The 18783-nt window shown below is 35.6% G+C and overlaps 1 protein-coding gene across 7 annotated transcripts; it reads right to left on the reverse strand.

Annotated features, from left to right (window-relative positions):
* Positions 1-1640: 1640 nt before the first annotated feature.
* Positions 1641-17494, reverse strand: LOC107786088 (TMV resistance protein N-like). Of its 7 annotated transcripts, none has more exons than XM_075227623.1 (9): positions 17357-17494; positions 16569-17077; positions 15243-16335; positions 14366-14662; positions 7329-9028; positions 7014-7159; positions 6814-6924; positions 6266-6343; positions 1641-2175 (listed from the first exon to the last, which is right to left on the reverse strand). In XM_075227623.1, exons 2-5 carry the CDS (start codon positions 17057-17059, stop codon positions 7412-7414), a joined length of 3498 nt encoding a protein of 1165 aa, XP_075083724.1. In that variant the 5' UTR covers positions 17060-17077; positions 17357-17494; the 3' UTR covers positions 1641-2175; positions 6266-6343; positions 6814-6924; positions 7014-7159; positions 7329-7411.
* Positions 17495-18783: the final 1289 nt, after the last annotated feature.

An 18783-nucleotide genomic window follows, 5' to 3' on the forward strand; every position in this document is an offset into this window, starting at 1 on the left:
AGCTGAGCATTTTATTATTGAGTTATTCCTTGTGATGCTTTAATTATATTGTTATGAGATGTTACTGGATATTGGTGTGGACTCTGACCTTGGTACAAGCTCGTCACTACTTTCAACCTAAGTTTAGGTTTGTTACTTATTGAGTACATAGGTTCGGTTGTACTCATACTACACTTCCTGCACATTGCGTGCAGATTTCGGATGTCGACGTTGCTGTGTTCGATGGGAGCTGACTTGGAAAATGTACCGGCATCACTGTTGTAGCTGCCTCTTGGTCATGGTAGCCTTAGAATTTTAAACTCTATTTATGTATTTGTCAAACAAATGATGTATTTTTTTTATATCAGCTTTGTAAACTCTATTCTTAGAAGCTCATACTTTGTACTACCAGTCCTGGGGAGGTGTATAAGAGATCATTTATTTTTCCTCGGTAAGTTATATTGTATTGGACTTGATGAGTTGGCTTACCTAGCGGGATGGGTTAGGTGTCATCACGACTAGTTAGGCTTTGGGTCGTGACAGTAGGGGTAAAATCTACGTACACACTACCTTCCCCATACCTCATTTGTGGGATTATACTGGGTTGTTATTATTGTAAAAGCACACTAGCTATTACCTCAACAATATCCAGAAAGGACAGAGATTTCCCTATCATAGCATGACACATAATTGATAATCCAACATTTGACATCCAAAGGAGAATTTGACTTGCTCCAAGGAAACAATATCTAAAGATAGAAACAAAGTACCTCAACTACACTCTCCTTGGGATTTATAATCGGTGTATTTAGAGCTCACAAGATCATAAACTAATATGCATAAATGAGTTGACTATACTAAATCTACTGACCAGAAATAAACTGCTAATACGCAGAAATGCATTCACGATGAGCACTCTCAGCCTCAGAGTTATAAGGGTCCTGTTTCAGTAGAAGGTGCATATATCACTACGAGAAAATGGCTAATTTCCGACTACATTCAGACCTAAAAATCATAGTCGAAAATTAGCTTGTTTGAAATAGTTTATAACTGAATCGGTCCGTAATTTGCGACTACAACAGTCGCAAAGTCAAAATATAAAAATAACTAATAAATGCCGCCAACTATCCGACTAACGCGGTCACAATCGATTTAAATTAAATTTTAATTCTATATTAACTTTCCCACTACTTCCGTCACAAATGGTATATATAGTTATAATTTTCTTTATTCTTTCTCACCGGGTTGGTCGCAAATAATATAAAGTATTTTTATTTTATTTGAGTTTTTCCACTATTGTAGTCGCAACATTAATTTAATATTATTTATTATATTTTCCACTACTGCGGTCGCAAATCTAATTTAATATTATTTTTTGATTTAATATTCTCACTACAGCAATGGTAGATGTCCTGAATCTAGAAAATTTTAAAGCATTTTGCAACTATCGAGGTCGGAAATCAATTGGAAAACTGGGAATTTTTTGACGAATTTCAGCTGTTTTAAAGCACCACCACCTACCAATTCAAATATACATCAATTAAAACAATTAATCCACCATGTCAACCAATCAATCTACCATCCCAACCAATCAATCCACCATTCCAACCAATTAATCCACTATTTCAGCTAATCAAATCAATAAAATGCAAACAATTATAGAAAACATAAATATTTGTAACTAAAACAACCAAACACAAGTTAAACATTATTCAATCTAGTCTAAAACATTACAATCAAAGTCAAGTGTAAATACTACCAAGTCCAAACATCCAACCACAACAAATAATAATGTCTCAAACATCATAACCACAGCAAACTAAAACTCATTATCCTTGTCATCCTCTCCATTCAAAGGATCAAATTGACGCGTGCTCATAAGTTTCTCCATTAGACTCTGCAATTTGTTAAAATTTGTGTGATCATCTTTCCGTTCCTCAATCAACTCTTCAACTTCTTTTCATTCTTCTACCTCTTCATGATTCTGCGAATAACTCGCATCATCAATCAACAATGTCGTAGAACGCCCTACTGAATTTTGTAATCCAAGACCATAGGTTCTACCTTTCTTTGCGCCACCAACCACCTGCGACCATATTGAAGCTATGTCATTGAGTGATACTTGGGTTGAGCTACCATCCTAGGAATCGGGTTGACATTTTGACGTCATTCCTCAAAATGTTTTTGATAGACTTCCTGAAATTAAAATGTTAAGCATTAAATTATGTTATACTAAAAGTATGAAGCACCAATAAATAAATTATGAGAGCTTCATATAATGTTCTACGCATATGCAAATGAAAAAGTAAATGCAACTGATAATCTACGTGCAGTCAAAAATCAGTTTCGTAATGTTTGAAACACCCCAAAGAAATAGATAGGATTGTCAATGAAAGACAATCGCTGTAACCTAACCTTTGATTCTTCAAGCTCCAGCTTTGTCATTGTAACACCCCGTAATTTGAATCGGTTGTGGATGCATTAAATGAGTATTAGCGTGATGGTAATTGAGTGGTTATGATAATAAGTGTATACGTTATACTAGAGGTGAATTGGGGTCTAAGGAGAGGCCTAAGTCTAAGCCAAGTTGGAAAAGTTTCATATTAGACGAAATCTGTAAATGAGTGTGCACAAGACCTCACTTTGAACGATCATATCTCCAGTTCTATAACGAGTTGTGTGATTCATAACCAATCAAATTAAAGCCCTTTGAGTCTAGTTTCCAACGCAACAAACCGTTCGTCATTTGGAGGTGGTTACAGAAAGTTATGACCATTTTACTGGGCAGGTGTCACTAGCGCGAACATTAGCGTGAAATCGTGCATTATGCTGAGTATTCTGCCTCCCGCGCGCGAACAGGCGCGCGAGCTCGCACGCTTGGAAGGTTTTAAATATCTTAAAGACCGTAAATAAGAGGAATTGAGTCATTTCTCAAGCTTAGGGCTTCCTCTACACCCCAACTCGACCAAGGCATCCAATTGCACACCTAAGGTGAGTTTTTAAGTGTGTTTTCATGGTGATTTCACTTCTCAATCACTAGTTACAACATGATTTTGATTGGGTTTCATAGGATTTCTTCAAAATCTCAAGAACACCCCAAAAGTTGTCTTTCAAGATTTGGTCTACAAGAGGTAATCCTACACCCTTAGACTTACATATATGGTGTTATTATGGAATCATTAGTATAAATCAAGTATTACAACTTATGGTATGGTGATTGGAAGTCATAAATTCCCAATTTAAATGCATGACTATGGTAGGGATTTAAAGGTGATTATTTGATAGGATTTGTTGGTTGGGTGTGAATGGATGGTCATATATATATGTTGTTGAGAGTTATAAATTTGTTAGGAACGATGGTGGAATAAATTGTTGATGAATGGTGGTAATTAGATGAACTAATTATATGGTGATGAGATGTAGAGGTTTATGCCTACAAGGTGTTTGATAATATGCCTAAATGGCTTAAGTTATGGAATTTGTTACTAATATTGGTTCCATTGGATATTGCTATTGTAGATTGAAGGTTCTTAGTGTTGTGGATCATTGTAGTATCACTAAGGGGCGACATTGAGGTATGTGAGGCTAACTCTCTATGTTTGGGAATGTTAATGATCCTCCCTACACTACGTTTCTTTTACGACGTATCAATTGCCTCAGAAATATAGTTAAGCCTAGTTCCTTGAATAGTTGTAGAGCTTCTATTCTCTAGCTTCATAACTCGTTCATGACTTTCATTCCGAACGCTGTGAGCTCAGTTCGTATTCAATATAGACTTGGGTTTGATGTCCCTAAGTCTCAGTATGGCTTACTTAGCATGTCGCAAACAGTTGAAGTTTCAGTGTTCATAATCAATTCAAGAATACATGTCTCATTCTAGTCCTATTCAGTATTCCAGTATTATGTAGCTCAGTATGATTCAATATTCCAGTATTATGTACTCAGTATGGTCTAGTATTCCAGTATCATGTAACTCAGCGTGATTCAGTATTTCAGTATCATGTATTGCAGTATGATTCTCAGTTGCTGATTTTAAATCCCTGAATGTTGAACACCTGTATTTGGGCCTGAGGCCGCAGTTTATGCTTTATGCATGTTGGACCTGAGGTCGCAGTTATGTATATGTATACTTGGGCCCGAGGCCGCAGTTTGTGCATATATATATATATTGGGCCTGAGGCCGCAGTTTATTATTCAGATAAGCAGGTTGTTCATCATTCAGAAGAGGGAGTATTCATATCCTTACTTCCTTTGTTCAGTTCAATTATCAGTTACCATTTCAGTTGCCAGTTATCAGTTCAGTTATCAGTTATCAGTTATCAGTTCAGTCATCAGTTATCATTTCTGTTTCAGTTTCAATAGTTATCATTTTAGTTATCAATTATCAAATCTCAGTATTCAACTTAATTTCAGTTTCAGCATTTATAATTCTTTCTTTCAGTTACTTTACATACCAGTACAATTCAAATGTACTGACGTCCCTTTTGTCCGGGGCCTGCATCTCACAATGCAGGTAATGATTTACAGTTTGATGATTCCGAGCGCTAGGATTCTCGTACCAGCTATTTGGTGATCCCAGTTCTTTCGGGGCATTATCATTACCTTACAGTCTTCAGTATTTTTTTTTACAGTCAGTGTTTTCAGTACTTCCTTAGAGGTTTCATAGACTAGAGTAACAATTAGACAGAGTCTCAGACTTTTCATGTTAAGCCATGTTGGCTGCATATATGTTTCAGAATGGTATTAGTATTTCCGCACTTTGATTTATAACATCTGGACTTTCAGTATGTCAGCATGTGTTAGCTTATCTTCCGTATTTAGTATGTTATGATATCACATGTTGATTCAGCCAGCCAGTTGGTTAGCTCGGTCACATGTAGTCAGGCACCGAGTGTCGTGTTACGTCCAGGCCCAAGTTCGGGGCGTGACAGTCATCTCCAACAGTGAAAGGGCATTAAGTGATTACAACTGCAGGCAAATCCATAGTAAAGCTAATTTAAAACAGGTGAATGTTTTTAAAAAAAGGGTGCTAGTGATCAGTCAATTAAGCCATACAAAGGCACAAGAGATGAACACATTCTCCAACTTCTAGGAATTCTATAGATACATGGACATTAACTTACTCAGAAGAATCAACTACTGTAATATGTATACCAAAAAGTTTGTGGAGAACCTCACTTGAGACCACCCACCCTCCCTGCACCAAATTCCAACATATACTTGCAAGTCAAAACTCGAAGAGCAGGGCAGCAAGCCCCCAACAAGGGAGTGCTCACATTGAGTATGTCCCCCCTTATTCCTGACATGCTACGGTACCCCGGAGTGGCTAGGAGTGAGTCAAGTCTTATCGAATGTAGTCATACGTAGATGATATTATCACAACCCCTCTTTTCGTAGCTTTAGAGATGCTTAACGTCACTTTATCAATTGGCATTACCTGACTTCTATCCTAGTGAACAATGTTCCACTGCTTAGGCGGGGACAGGATTCGAACCTGTAACTTTTAGGTCTTGAGCCTGATGAGTTGACCAATTTCTCTACCTCGCATTTTCTTTCTTTGTTGTGAATTCAAACCACGCAATGATTTTCAGTCTAGTTGAGCTACCTAAATCACTTTGAAAAAAGTCTCCTTTCTTTATGTATTTTGGCCGCGACCTGAGTTTCCTTTTAGACTTTCAATGTAGCTTAGCTACGTGAACCACTTGGAAATAATTCTCCCTTCTTTATGAATATTTGATTGCAACCTAAATTTTCTTTTGCATGTACACAGACTTATTCAAAAGTGTTTCATCTTCACTTTGTCAGTCAAAATTCGAAACAGCCCGAGTTTTCTTGCAGCTACTATATATGCGTCAAAGAATCGCCCTATCGAACCCCAATAAAATTAACTGATGAAATACAACCATGGAATGGTTTTCCCTGCATATTTTGCAGTTCCCATTTGAACTGCAAAAACTAATCCAAAAGCACTTATAAATAACAACAGACGTTGAGATAAAAAAAAGATCGGATATTCTTAATTTGAAACGATCATATCAGATGAATTAGTGTAAACAGTCTTGAAAGGAAAGGGCTTCTAAGTAACATTTGGCATAATAAATTTGGTATAACATTCAATATTTTCAAGGAATTTGAAAGCTCGTGAGCCTTTAACTCTACCACAAAGCCGTCATTGTAAATATTAATCAAAGAGCATTTACTTGTGTTAAATATATTATCGTTGCTTATTTTCACTTTTTCCTTAAAACCCCATAAAAGAACAGAGAGATCATAAGGGAGAACGAACCTCAACTTCATCTCGTACTCAACTTTTTCCACAGTCTACCACAAAGCCGTCAATTGTTTTAGCTTTTTCCTGACCTCCCTACCATAACAAGAGAGATATTTGTAGTTAAAAGTTAAAGCAGAGATTTTCCTCTAATATAACAATCAGAGTAAGGCAAAGATCTCCCCAAATGTAACAATTAGAGAGCCAAAGAAGTTTAGGTACATGTCCTTGTTAAAGACTCCGATTAACTGGTGTGAATAAAGGAAATAAGAATTAAACTATTCATCTTCTCAAATGAAACATGATATATCAACCAGTGTTATCAAATGCGAAAAACACAAAAAGCTCTAAGGTCTGTTGGGGCTTAAGCGCAAATAAAGTATGGGCACTAGCACAAATGGAGAAAAAAAACACAAATATGTATTTGCAGTCCAAGATTAATAATTATACACATGAATAACAAATATATGGACAAAGAAATTTAAAAAAAGAATTATGAAAAGTGAAATATCAATTATTTGGTGTAGCCTCTTCAGGGTTACGCTCATTGGCAAGGAAAAGTATACCTTAGAGCCTTGATAACGACACTGAAGCACCCTCTAAGCTAGGCGAAGCGCTCAACATGTTTTGCGCCTCACTTCAGGGCTTAAACACGCCTTTGAAAACACTGATATCAACTGAAAAGGATGAGTAACTAATTAAAGAACAAAATAATTTATTTCATTGAACAAATTTGAATTTAGCATAGAAAGCTAACATTCAAGACCTGAAAATGGGTTGCCTGCACTTTTGACATCTTTTCAACATGGAAGATTAACTTTCTGGCATCCATAATTGAAACAGTGGGCCATTTATTACTTCATCTCCGTTTCCCTCATCAATGTACATCACAAAGAAGACATTGATGAGCTCCTGAAAGAAAACGAAAAAGGAAAAATAAGAAAGAATGAGAAGAAGAAATATAGTATTGGTTTTGGAAGAAGACTTTGTAGCTAATAGAAGGAGAGAATTACATAAAAAGAGAAAACACAAAATTTCAATACCAAATAAATAAATAAAAAACAAGGCATGAGGTATACACCTGTATTTTAGCTAAAATCCGGGGTTTGTAGGAAAGAGCTGCAAAGTTGCTGCAGATTCTCAAAGACAGAGTTCCCCTGAAAATTAGAAATGTGACTTTTGTTTCTTACCCGAGGAGCAACTGGCTTCATTGATCATGAAGTCGTGTTCACTATTGTTATATCGGATCCTCCTTATCCTAGTGGAATGTTCTATTGGTTCATTGTTATTTTTCCTCATTTGTAACAAGGCCTCAACCTCAGGATCTTCTTTATACAACAAACGAAGTCCATACTTCTTCACTTCTCCAGAAAAAAATAACCTAATAAGTCCATAGTCATTTGGTGTTTTTCCATTTGCCTTAGATGTATCCCATAAGACAGCAAGAGGTACCAAGAAAAAATGAATGTTAGATTCTGTATCCCATTCTGAATGGTTTGATAAGGCAAGTTTCTGGGTCATCCACGATATCACGTCATCACATACGGAAATCAATTCAGCTGTGGAGTCAATTAATCTGCCAGAGTAACATACAGCAAATCCCAAGAATTTATCAGGTATATACCAATTTTTAGGCAAATTGGCTGATACACTACTATCCCTTCCCTGATGGTGGAACCAACTTGGGATCTTCTTCCAAGGATGCACAATGGAAAACACATTTTCGAACAAGGAATCTGAAACAGAGATGTCATGCCTCAAGGAAGAGATATTCTGAAACAGGGCATGTGCAAATAAATTATATATAGAATCATTGTGTGCATCATCAAGTCCCACCCTCTGTAGTTTCTTTCTCTTTGTTACCAAATCACGAAAAAATTTTAGAGCCATATGACAATCTACATGCAATACATTTAATCCAGGGTGGAGTTCTGGCAACTGTGTAAGCCTCTTGCAATCTGATAAGTCCAAGATTTGAAGAGCGCCAAGTTGGGCTATGCTTCGAGGCAAATGCTCAAAATTATTTCCATCGAGACACAATTCTTTCAAAGAGGATAGGGATCCAATATCTTCCGGAAGTCCTCCATCTATTAGATTGCAGTAACTGAGATCCAGATGTTCCAAAGAGTGTAATCCTTCAGCCACCGGAGGGAACTCAAAGTGCACTCCATCATATCCGAAACTGCTAAAGCTCAAGATTTTAAGTTTGTTCAAGCGTACGATGGAAGACGGAGGTCGTGAAATTAGAGTACATTTGGCATCAAGCTCCTCCAAGTTGTCTAAATCCCCTATCTCTTCTGGCAAGCTTTCCAGTTTTGGGCAACCCCACACATTTAGACGAACCAAACTTTTCAACCTACAGATGCTGCTTGGAAGAGCTACAAGGTTTCTTATACCGCTCAAATCTAGCTTGGTAATATGAGTTTGGTACTGAAAATAAGAGGATGGCAGTTCCCTTATCCCAGAGTCTCCCATGTGAATCTGTATCTCCGGCTTCATTCTCCTGTGGATTTCTGGAAATTTCTCTAAACTATCGCAATATTCTAAACCCAGATATTCAAGAGATTCCACGTTAACACATGGAAACCTCATAAGGCTTTTACAATTATACAAATCTAACCGAATGAGTTTTCTGCAACACCCCAGGGAATGGTGAACCTCTTCAAGATTAGAACACCAAGTCAGATCCAAGTACTCCAAATTTGGCATCCCCGTGAAATCTGGTGTTCGCATTAGTCTTTTAGACCGACTGAGATCTATCCTCCGCAGAGACGGCAAATGCTGTTCAGAAGAACACAGACAAAATGAGATAGAGAGAGGGAAAAAAAGGGACCTCCAATAATAAAATATTTGTCTAGTGGGGCTATCTATGAATGTAGAAACCTTTCTTGTTTTTTTTTTTAATCTCTATTTGTTGGCATCAAATGATCTCTCTCTGTACACACGTAATTTTTGACCCTCCCAAGATTTTTTATATTTTAGCATATAAATATTTAATTTAGGCCTAATATAGCTATTTCAACTCATTTTTACTCTGTTACTTTATTTTATTACAAGAAAAAGAAAATTACAAAAAATAGGTTCATTAATGTTTTGTAGTTATTTTAAATCTTGAAAAATACCAAAAATAGTTTGTTTTAACGGCCAGTCTTATTTTAATGGTTATTTTACTTAAGTAGGATTAATTAATAAATGAGATCGTATTTTAGGCTCGTTCGCGAAAAGAATAAAAACTTGGGCTCGAGCAACCCATTTTTAGGCCTAATTTTGAACTTAACTGATAATTCTCAAGCCCATAATTCCTAGGCTCATTCTCCTCAACTAATTCCTGCTCCTATATAATAGTACCTATTTCGTTTGGAGTTTGGCTCGTTAACTTGATTTCAAAGGCATTCTAGCTCTTGTTGAGGTCTATTTCTAAAACCCATTTTATTTTAGCTCATTATGCTAGTTTGATGAATAGCTCTAAGTAATTGTGATTCTTCTGTGATAGCAGGTCTTCCCTTTGTTTAATTGGTTATTTGGTGTTACTTCATCGTTTATTTCCATGATACTACTCGTGAGTATTAGTTAGGCATTGGGTGGAATTGGATAAGACAAGAACCAAATTAGTTAGAATTAAGTGATTTAGGTTTAATTAATGATGTGAAGTGGTTGAAAGAAATGGAGCATGAAATGAGTATTTATTTATTTTAGTCTTGTTTTACATTTACTTTTCGTTTTTTCCCGCTAGGAGCATGCTTAAACCGTCATAGCTACGGGTACGGTTTTCGTGACGTAGTTGTGATGCCTAATTTCTAAAACTCGGGTATACATTTATGTGACCCAAATCCAAATCTCAACAACGTTAGATAAAATGTATCGTGGACCGCGGGTGCATTTATGTGATGTGGTTCAAGACGTGTTTTAGATGACGTTGAATTTGTCCTAAAAATAATTAAATAAAAGCGTTTATATAGTTGAAATTGAACCATAGGCTAAAATATGTATTAAAATCAGATAATAGGCCAATTGTGATAGTTGAGCGACCGTGCTAGAATCACGGAATCCGGAAATGTCTAACTTCTCCCGGGTTAACAGAATTCCTTACCCGAATTTCTGTGTTCGCGGACTGTAAAACAGAGTCAATCTTTCCTCGATTCGAGATTTGAACCGGTGACTTGGGACGCCATAAATTATCCCAAGTGGCGACTCTGAATTTTGAATAAAATAATCCTGTTTCGATGGTCACTTTAAGTTGGCAAAAACTCCCTTATATACTCCATTCCCAGGATGTAGGTAAAAAGGAGGTGTGACACTCTGTTTTCTTGATTTTTTAATTACTTATTGCTAGCTTTCTTAAAAGTATTTATTACTCCATCGACAAGAAATGAATGATAGCATTTGGTTTTTGAGGGCCAACACATTATTTTTGTGCGAAATTAGAAACTTATTTTTTATATATGAAAAATTACTTGTTAAGAAACTGAATAAAAGTAAATTATAAATAAAAATATTGCTAACTGTAATTTAAAATGATTGAAAAAAAGTGTAGCAAAGAGAAAAGTGTTTCTCTCTTTAAAAAGGTATAATATAAAATGGGGAAACCTAAATGTTAAATCCGGAAGCAATCTATGAAAGCGTATATGTCATTTGTGAAAAATGTTGTATACAATAAATTCCTTTTGATTTACTAATAAGTAATCCTTCCGGTCCACTATGTACAGCCCTAGGATGAGATTCATGTGAATCTAATCTTACTATGAGAAATAATTGAATGAGTTAAAATGAGGAAGGGAAGACTTGGAGAAAAAAAACGTTACAATTATACGGGGAACAATGTGATGACCCAAAAGGTATCACCTGATTTAATATGAAATTTTGCGTTTTGAGGCCTTAAAAAATCTTTTTTAGCATCACTTTGATTTGCGTGCGCAGTCCGGGCGTGTAGCCGAAAAGTCTATATGTGAAAATTTATGAAAAATGATAAATTTTGACTATAAAATGAATAAATTTGACTTCGGTCAATGTTTTGGATAAACGGACCCGGACCCATGATTTGACGGTCCCGGAGGATCCGTAGGAAAATATGGGACTTGGGCATATGCTCGGAATCGAATTTCGAGGTCCCAAGCCCGAGAAATAAATTTTTAAAGAAAATTATTTTCTGAAATTGTTTAAAAGAACTTGAAATGAAATTTGATTAGAACATGATGGTATCGGGCCCGTATTTTGGTTTCGACGCCCGATACAGGTCTTATATATGATTTAAGATGATTTTGTGGAATTTGGTGAAAACGGATGTCATTGACGTGATTCGGACCTAAATTGCACAAATTGATATTTTAAGAAGTTTGAGGAAATTCTTTGATTTTGAGGTTTAATTTGTTGTTATTGACATTAATTTGGTGATTTGATCATACTGATAAGTCCATATGATGTTTTTGAGTTAGTATGCATGTTTGGTTTGGAGCCCCGAGGGCTCGGGTGAGTTTCGGATAGGCGTCGGAGTGTTTTTGGACTTAGAAAATCTGGTGTTTTTGCTGGTTGCTGGTGTCCAGGTTTTTGTTCTATGCGATTGCATAGAGTTAATTTTGGTACTCATCAATTTGTTCTATGCGATTGCATTGATTCTTCCGCGATCACATAGAGTAAATTCTGGGAGGTCACAATTTGTTCTATGTGATCTCATTGATTCTTCCGCGATTACAGTGACTAATTTCCCTTACCCTATGCGATCGCATTCCTTTCTTCGCGATCGCATAGAACAAAAATCCGCCCAGTTATTTAAGCTCAAAAACAGAATGTATTACGGGAAATTGGCCATTTTTCACGAACCTCTTCTTCTCCAAAGCTCTTAGGCAATTTTTGAAGCACTTTCTCACCATAATCTCTTAGGTAAGTAATTTTTAACTTGTTTTCTTCCCTTTTCATCAACATCTATTAGATTATAGGCCTAAAAACATGAGATTAAGGGTAGAAAATTGGGGATTTGGGTAGAGTTAGGGCTTTTTGATTATTTGGGAATTTGACCTCGTTTTGGGGTCGGATTTCAAAACAAATTATATATTCGGGCTAGTAGGTGAATGTGTGATCGGGTTTTGGTCCGAACCTCGTGTTTTGACCAAGCGGGCCCGGGGTCAATTTTTGAATTTTTGGGAAGAATGATTAGAAAGTTATAATTAAGTATCAAAATTGGATTGTTTAGTGTTTATTGATGTTATGAAGTCGATTATGTATAGATACAATTGATTTGGAGTCGAATTCAAAGGAAAAGGCGGTGTTTGAGGCTTGAGTTGGCCGTGGAAGTTCGAGGTAAGTGTTTGGTTTAACTTTAACTTGAGGGATTAGGAGTTGTGTCCTATTTGCTATTTGTTTCTTGTTGAGTACGACGTATAGGCATGGTGATGAGTATCTATATGTTGGTATCAAGCATGACCGTGAGTCTTATATTGTGATTTTCCTGATTTCGTTGTGTTATTCATGCCTTGGTGAAGATTTCTATTTGTTGTGTAAAGTTGTGGAAAGAATTGTGACTTATGAACATTGAAGAGCGTTGGTTCTAGTTGTATAACGAATTGTGAAAGTATAAGTGATAATATAAACTCTAGATCATTGGCTCGAGTTGTGAAGTGAATTGTGAGGTAAAAGTGAGAAAGAGAAGAGATCATTATGTTGCCCCCTTGCCGGGCTATTGTTGAGTTGTGGCTCCCTTGCATTGTGTTCTTAATTGATATTACGGATGCTTAGGTTGATGATTCTTTGTGTTGGGTAAGGATTTTTGTTGTAGCTGAAGTAGTTAGGTGTTGTAACAAGTTTGGCTGTAGCTGAGGTAGTCAGGTGTTGTAACAAGTTTGGTTATAGCTGAGGTACTTAGGTGTTGTAACGAGTTTGGTTGTAGCTGAGGTAGTTAGGTGTTGCAACAAGTTTGGTTATAGTTGTTTCTCCCTTGCCGGGATGTAATTAATTATGTTGTCGAATCCCTTGCCGGGATAGTGTAGTCCTTATTGATCCCTTGTCGGGACTCTCGTTATAATGGTAAATATTTTATATGGATCGGGTTGCACGTCGCAATAATATTATATATGGATCGGGTTGCACGCCGCAATAATATTATATATGGATCGGGTTGCACGCCGCAACAATATTATATATGGATCGGGTTGCACGCCACAAACAATATTTTATATGGATCGAGTTGCACACCACAACAATATTATATATGGATCGGGTTGCACGCCGCAACAATATTATATGTGGATCGGGTTGCACGCCGCAACAATATTATATGTGGATCGGATTGCACGCCGCAACAAAGATAAAATAAAATGGGAGCGGGTGGTACGCCTACCACAGGATATAATAAAAGGGGAGCAGGTGGTACGCCTACCACAAGACAAGTGAAATGGGAGCGGGTGGCACGCCTCCCACGAGATATGAAAAGAAAGTGAAATCTACCTTTGTTTTCCTTATTCTTGTTAGTGGTTTATATTGATTCCTTTATAATTCTCTTGATATTCTGTGTTTACCTGTTATTCCCCGAAGCATATTTCCCCCCTCCTATCTTTATTTATTTATTTTTGTTTTTTTTTTCGCTGTATATATATATATTTGAACTGCACAGGTTTATTTGGTAGTCTGGTCCTAGCATCGTCACTGCTTCGCCAAGGTTAGGCTAGGCACTTACCAGCACATGGGGTCGGTTGTGCTGATACTACACTTTGTGCTCTTTTGTGCAGACCTCAGTGTTGTAGACTTCGGACCGCTGTGAGATTGCTGATTCTTGTTCATCATGCGACCTGAGGTACCCCTGCAGGTGTTCGTAGGCCTTGGCGTCTCCTTCTATCTACTTTCATGTTTCTTACATGTATTTCCAGAGGCAGTGTTGTATTTAATTCTTTTAGACTTTTAATTGTAGTATTCGTAGATCGTCTGTGAAACTGTGATACCAGTTCTGGGTAGTCGAGACTCAAACAGTTGTAATAGATATTCATGTTCATATAGTTTATTGTTTTTCCCCCGCAAATATAGAAACTAATACCTCAAATAATACGTGACAAAAGCAATAATATTTGTCCATTATCACTAAATTAAAAGACAAAGATAGTTAAAAAGAAAAATAAAACTTAACTATTGTACCTTTGTTTCCATCCATAAATAACGCAATGAATTACCAGAGAGTTTAAGATGGACAAGCATTTTGGGTTCAAATGTAGATGGCAATGACTCACGAGGATAGCCAGGCAAAACAAACCAACGCAAGTTGTTGGACAGATACTCAATTGAGCCATCATGGGTAATATAGGAACCATCAGAGGACCACGTCCAATTGTCTATGTATAATATCCTAAGCCTTTTCATATTTTTCATGGCCTCATTGCTAATGCGTAGTGTACTATAGGTCGATACCCAGATTGCTTCCATTGCCATGGTACCCTGATAAGAAGATCATTAGGAAATAGTGATGTTACTTTAGAGAAATAATTTTTGCAATTAATTCTATAGTTTTGTCTTCTAATATTACATTTCTCTTAGAAGTTCATTAGGGTCAATTTTATAAGTTTTTCATGTTGCGATAGAAAAAAATTGCAATTGAAACAATACCAATAAATTGTAGTGACTTTTAAAAAAAATGGTAAAGTGAATCTCTGCTTGAGTTATTATATAATAAAATGTCATAAAATTTTCAAGTTAATCAAAAGCATGAAATTGGATCAAACAGATTAAGTGGCAACTAGCTAGACTAATCAATGGCTAAAAAATATAAGAAAAACGAATTAGGCAACGTAAATTAAAGAGGCTACTTAACGAATTAGGCAATTAATGTATTTTTTTTTACTAATTAGGCAATTAATTTTACTTTTGCTTCTCCTACTAACTAAAGTAAACAACTAAAATGACATACCTGCAAGAGTATGACGCTAAGATGAGCAAATAATTGGAATTGACTGCCCTATATGTCTTTGGTATATGAAAATTAGTAATCAAGTACTCTTGCATTGTTTTGCCTGCTTACCGTATTGTTGATCATCATTTCTTCAAAATCCTTGGTGAGCCATAGTCTGCTGCATTCTCCCAGATTCTTTTGCAAGTTCACTATATATCTACCCATTTCTTGTATTAAGTCATGCATTTCAATTTTACTGTATTTAGTGATGAACACAAGAGATCTTTCAATTAGGACATCCAATCCGTATTCAGCTCCACAATCGCAACTCTTAAGAACTTGCATGATGGCACCTTTTTCTTTCCCTCGGAAGAAGCATGCTATATCTAGGAACATCTCTTGTTGTATGGGCTCTAATCCATCATAACTAATTTTGAGATTTTCAACAATTTTTGAATTAGGATTATTTTTCATTTGCTCTATAGCACTTTTCCACACAGTTATACCCCTATTACGTAAGGAAGAACCCAACACTCTTAGGGCTAAAGGAAGGCCTTTAGCATATTTTACTACCTCCAATGAAAGCTTCTTAAAATGCTCATCTGAAACTTCTTTCCCAAAAGCATATTGATTGAACAATTGAATAGCTTCATGACCAGTTAGAGCAGTCACTAGATGTATACCAAACTTCTCTATCAAATGCTTGTCTCTAGTTGTTACAATAATTCTACTGCCATTACCAAACCAATCAAGGTCACCTGCTAAATACTCCAAATAATGATCTTTATCATCTATGTCATCAAGCACAATTAGGACCTTCTTAGAACGTAGTCTACTAGCCATTTGGTGCTTTCCGTCCTCCTTATTATTGTACTCAGCTTTTTCCCTTAACAGTTTAGAGAGAAGGGTATTTTGCAGAGAATTTATTCTACCTTTGTTTTCTTTAATATCCTCAAGGAAACAAGCACCATCAAATTGATAGGAACTATCCCTTCTTACTAAGAGAGTATCAAACATAGCTCTTGCTATTGTCGTTTTACCGACTCCACCCATTCCGCAGATTCCCACAATCCGAACATCATTGATTCCTATCTCGAGTAAGGATTCTATTTTCTTTAAATGAGTATCTATTCCAACAATGTTTTGCAGATAAGATAAAGAAATCTTGCATAATTTGGATGAGATTTGGCCAACAATCTGCCGAATACAATCTGCATCACTCCTACAAAAAGTAAGAAGATTGTGATATATACAAGGAGTGTGCACATAAATCAAATTCTTTGAAGAACTAATTAAAATTTTATCTATGTAACAATGTTATTGAGTTTGTAATTAAGTTGATAGAACCATATATAATCACCTACCATTACATATTCCGAAAATTTGAAAATTTTATGTAAGATTATGTTTAACTCATTTGAATGCAAAGTATCATCTTATGTGTTTTTAACTCACTTGTCACGATTATCACATGAGCCTTTGAGATTGGCCGCTGCATTTAAAGCAATCCTCCATCTTTGTATTCCCTCGGCATCATCTTTATACTTTGTTTCATGTTCTTCAAAGGCTTTTGCAAAGCTTTCCTTTTGGTTCCGAACATGTGATGGATCCACATCATAGAATATCGGTATAACAGTTTGTCTAAATTGAGTCTTGCATTCCATGATCTTCACTAGTTCATTCAAACACCACCTCGATGTCGCATAATTCTTCGAGAAAACGACGATGGCAAATTGAGACTCTTCTATAGCTTTAGAGAGTTCCTCTGGGATGGTTGCACCGTACTCTAGCCTTTTTTCATCTTGAAAGGTTTTTATTCCCCTATCCTTCAAGACTTCGTATAAGTGACTTGTAAACGTTTTCCGAGTATCTTCACCTCTAAAACTTAGGAAAACATCATAGCTCCATCTAGCCGAAGAAGAAGAAGAAGGAGAAGGAGATGCCATGGACTCGGTCTTTATTCTCTGAAAAGAGTAAGAAAACTGTATGTGAAAAAATAATGGTTGTGGTTAGAGAACAATAGATGATATTTTCAACAAAGTTTTATGTATGTTAGAAGAGATAAAATTATTGATATTGGAAAAGTTTGTATGAGATCTCACATACTGGCACGTTCCAGATTGTGGCTACTAGCCTTAAACATTTTGGTGAAAATTGAAACTGGTAAATTTTAATAAAGAAAATAAAACAAAAAAACACAGTAAACAGCTGAAAATAATTTATTTATTTTCTTTTGGTCCTACCAAAAAGCAATATTGATATAATAATCGCTATAAATGGTAGGCCATTTATGGACAATAGCTTAGTTAGGATTATTTTCTAAGGGTGATTCGAAGCTCTGCTGTGTATGTTCGAGCAGGCCCGCCCCTGCTTTATTCTCACTTTAAAAAAATTGTGGTTGTAGTAAGAGAACAATAGAATACTCCTCGATGATATTTTCAACAAAGTTAAAAGAGATAAGAACAATTGAATTATTGCTCAAAAGCACAAACATAAACGTCCCCCCCTCTCTCTCTTCTCTGCCAAAGAAAAAGACCATATTGATTGAATTTTTTTTCTATTTTAATTTTCTAGGTGGTTGACAAAGTCTTCGTCCAGTAAAATATTTTTCAGTTTTTTAATATGATTATATTGTCCGATATTTGCATCTAGTGTAATTTGAATATAAAATTAATAAAGATAACCTAAACAAAACATGTTACTCAACAAATTATAAGCATGTTTATTTGAATAGTAAAATATGTTAATGACTAAAATCAAGGTAATATCCGTGTTATTTCTTTGTCAGTAACAACACATGACGACTTGATTTCATTATAGTTGAAGATAATAACCAAACAAAGCACTACCTTGCATTTTCTTTGTGCATGCAGTGAAAACAAAAGTGGGCCTAGAAATAACACGGAATTTATCGTTTCCCACTTTGAATTTCTAAGAAGTGTTGTATTGAAAAGTACTAAATAGTAATAAAAAAGAGCTTTCTACATTTGTAGAAGAAGAAGAAAAAGAAAACTGTATGAATTTATTGTGGTCGTTTTAGTAAGACAGCTGATGATATTTTTGACTAAGTTATAAATAGGAGATTAGAAATAAATAAATATCACTCCAAAAAATAAAAAGTTACTAAAAAAGATGAGTTCTACTCCATACAATTATTGCTATTGGATATTGTAGCATTATATGTGGTAGGGTTTTATAGAGCATTACTTTCACGAGCGTAAACCCATGTTTTCCTCCCTAGATCATGGAGTATATAATATTGGATGTATCTCTCTAAATTCACGAGTTTAAATCTTACGCCAATCATATTATTTATTATTTCTTTCTAAAACTAAGCATCACATGATGCATATTAATTAAGGACATTTCTTTTTCTTTTTTTTTGATTTATTCTTTCAAAATTTTCAATAGTGAAATTCCTATTTTGTAACCGGAAAATCTTATATGATTAAATAAAATGTGCAAACTAAACTAGTGCATGATGCAACAAATAATATGCTATTGGGTTCAACTCATCCCAATATTATTAGCACAAAGTATAGATATAGATACAAGAAAATTACTATTAAAAAAATAATAGTTTTGAACTTATAATTCCAAAAGTGAAATAGTAAGAACCAAATGTTGAACCCGTAAAATTTATATCCTGGATTCATCTCTTCGTAACAGT

The sequence above is a fragment of the Nicotiana tabacum genome, chromosome 13 (assembly GCF_000715075.1).
Source record: "Nicotiana tabacum cultivar K326 chromosome 13, ASM71507v2, whole genome shotgun sequence".
NCBI lineage: Eukaryota > Viridiplantae > Streptophyta > Magnoliopsida > Solanales > Solanaceae > Nicotiana > Nicotiana tabacum.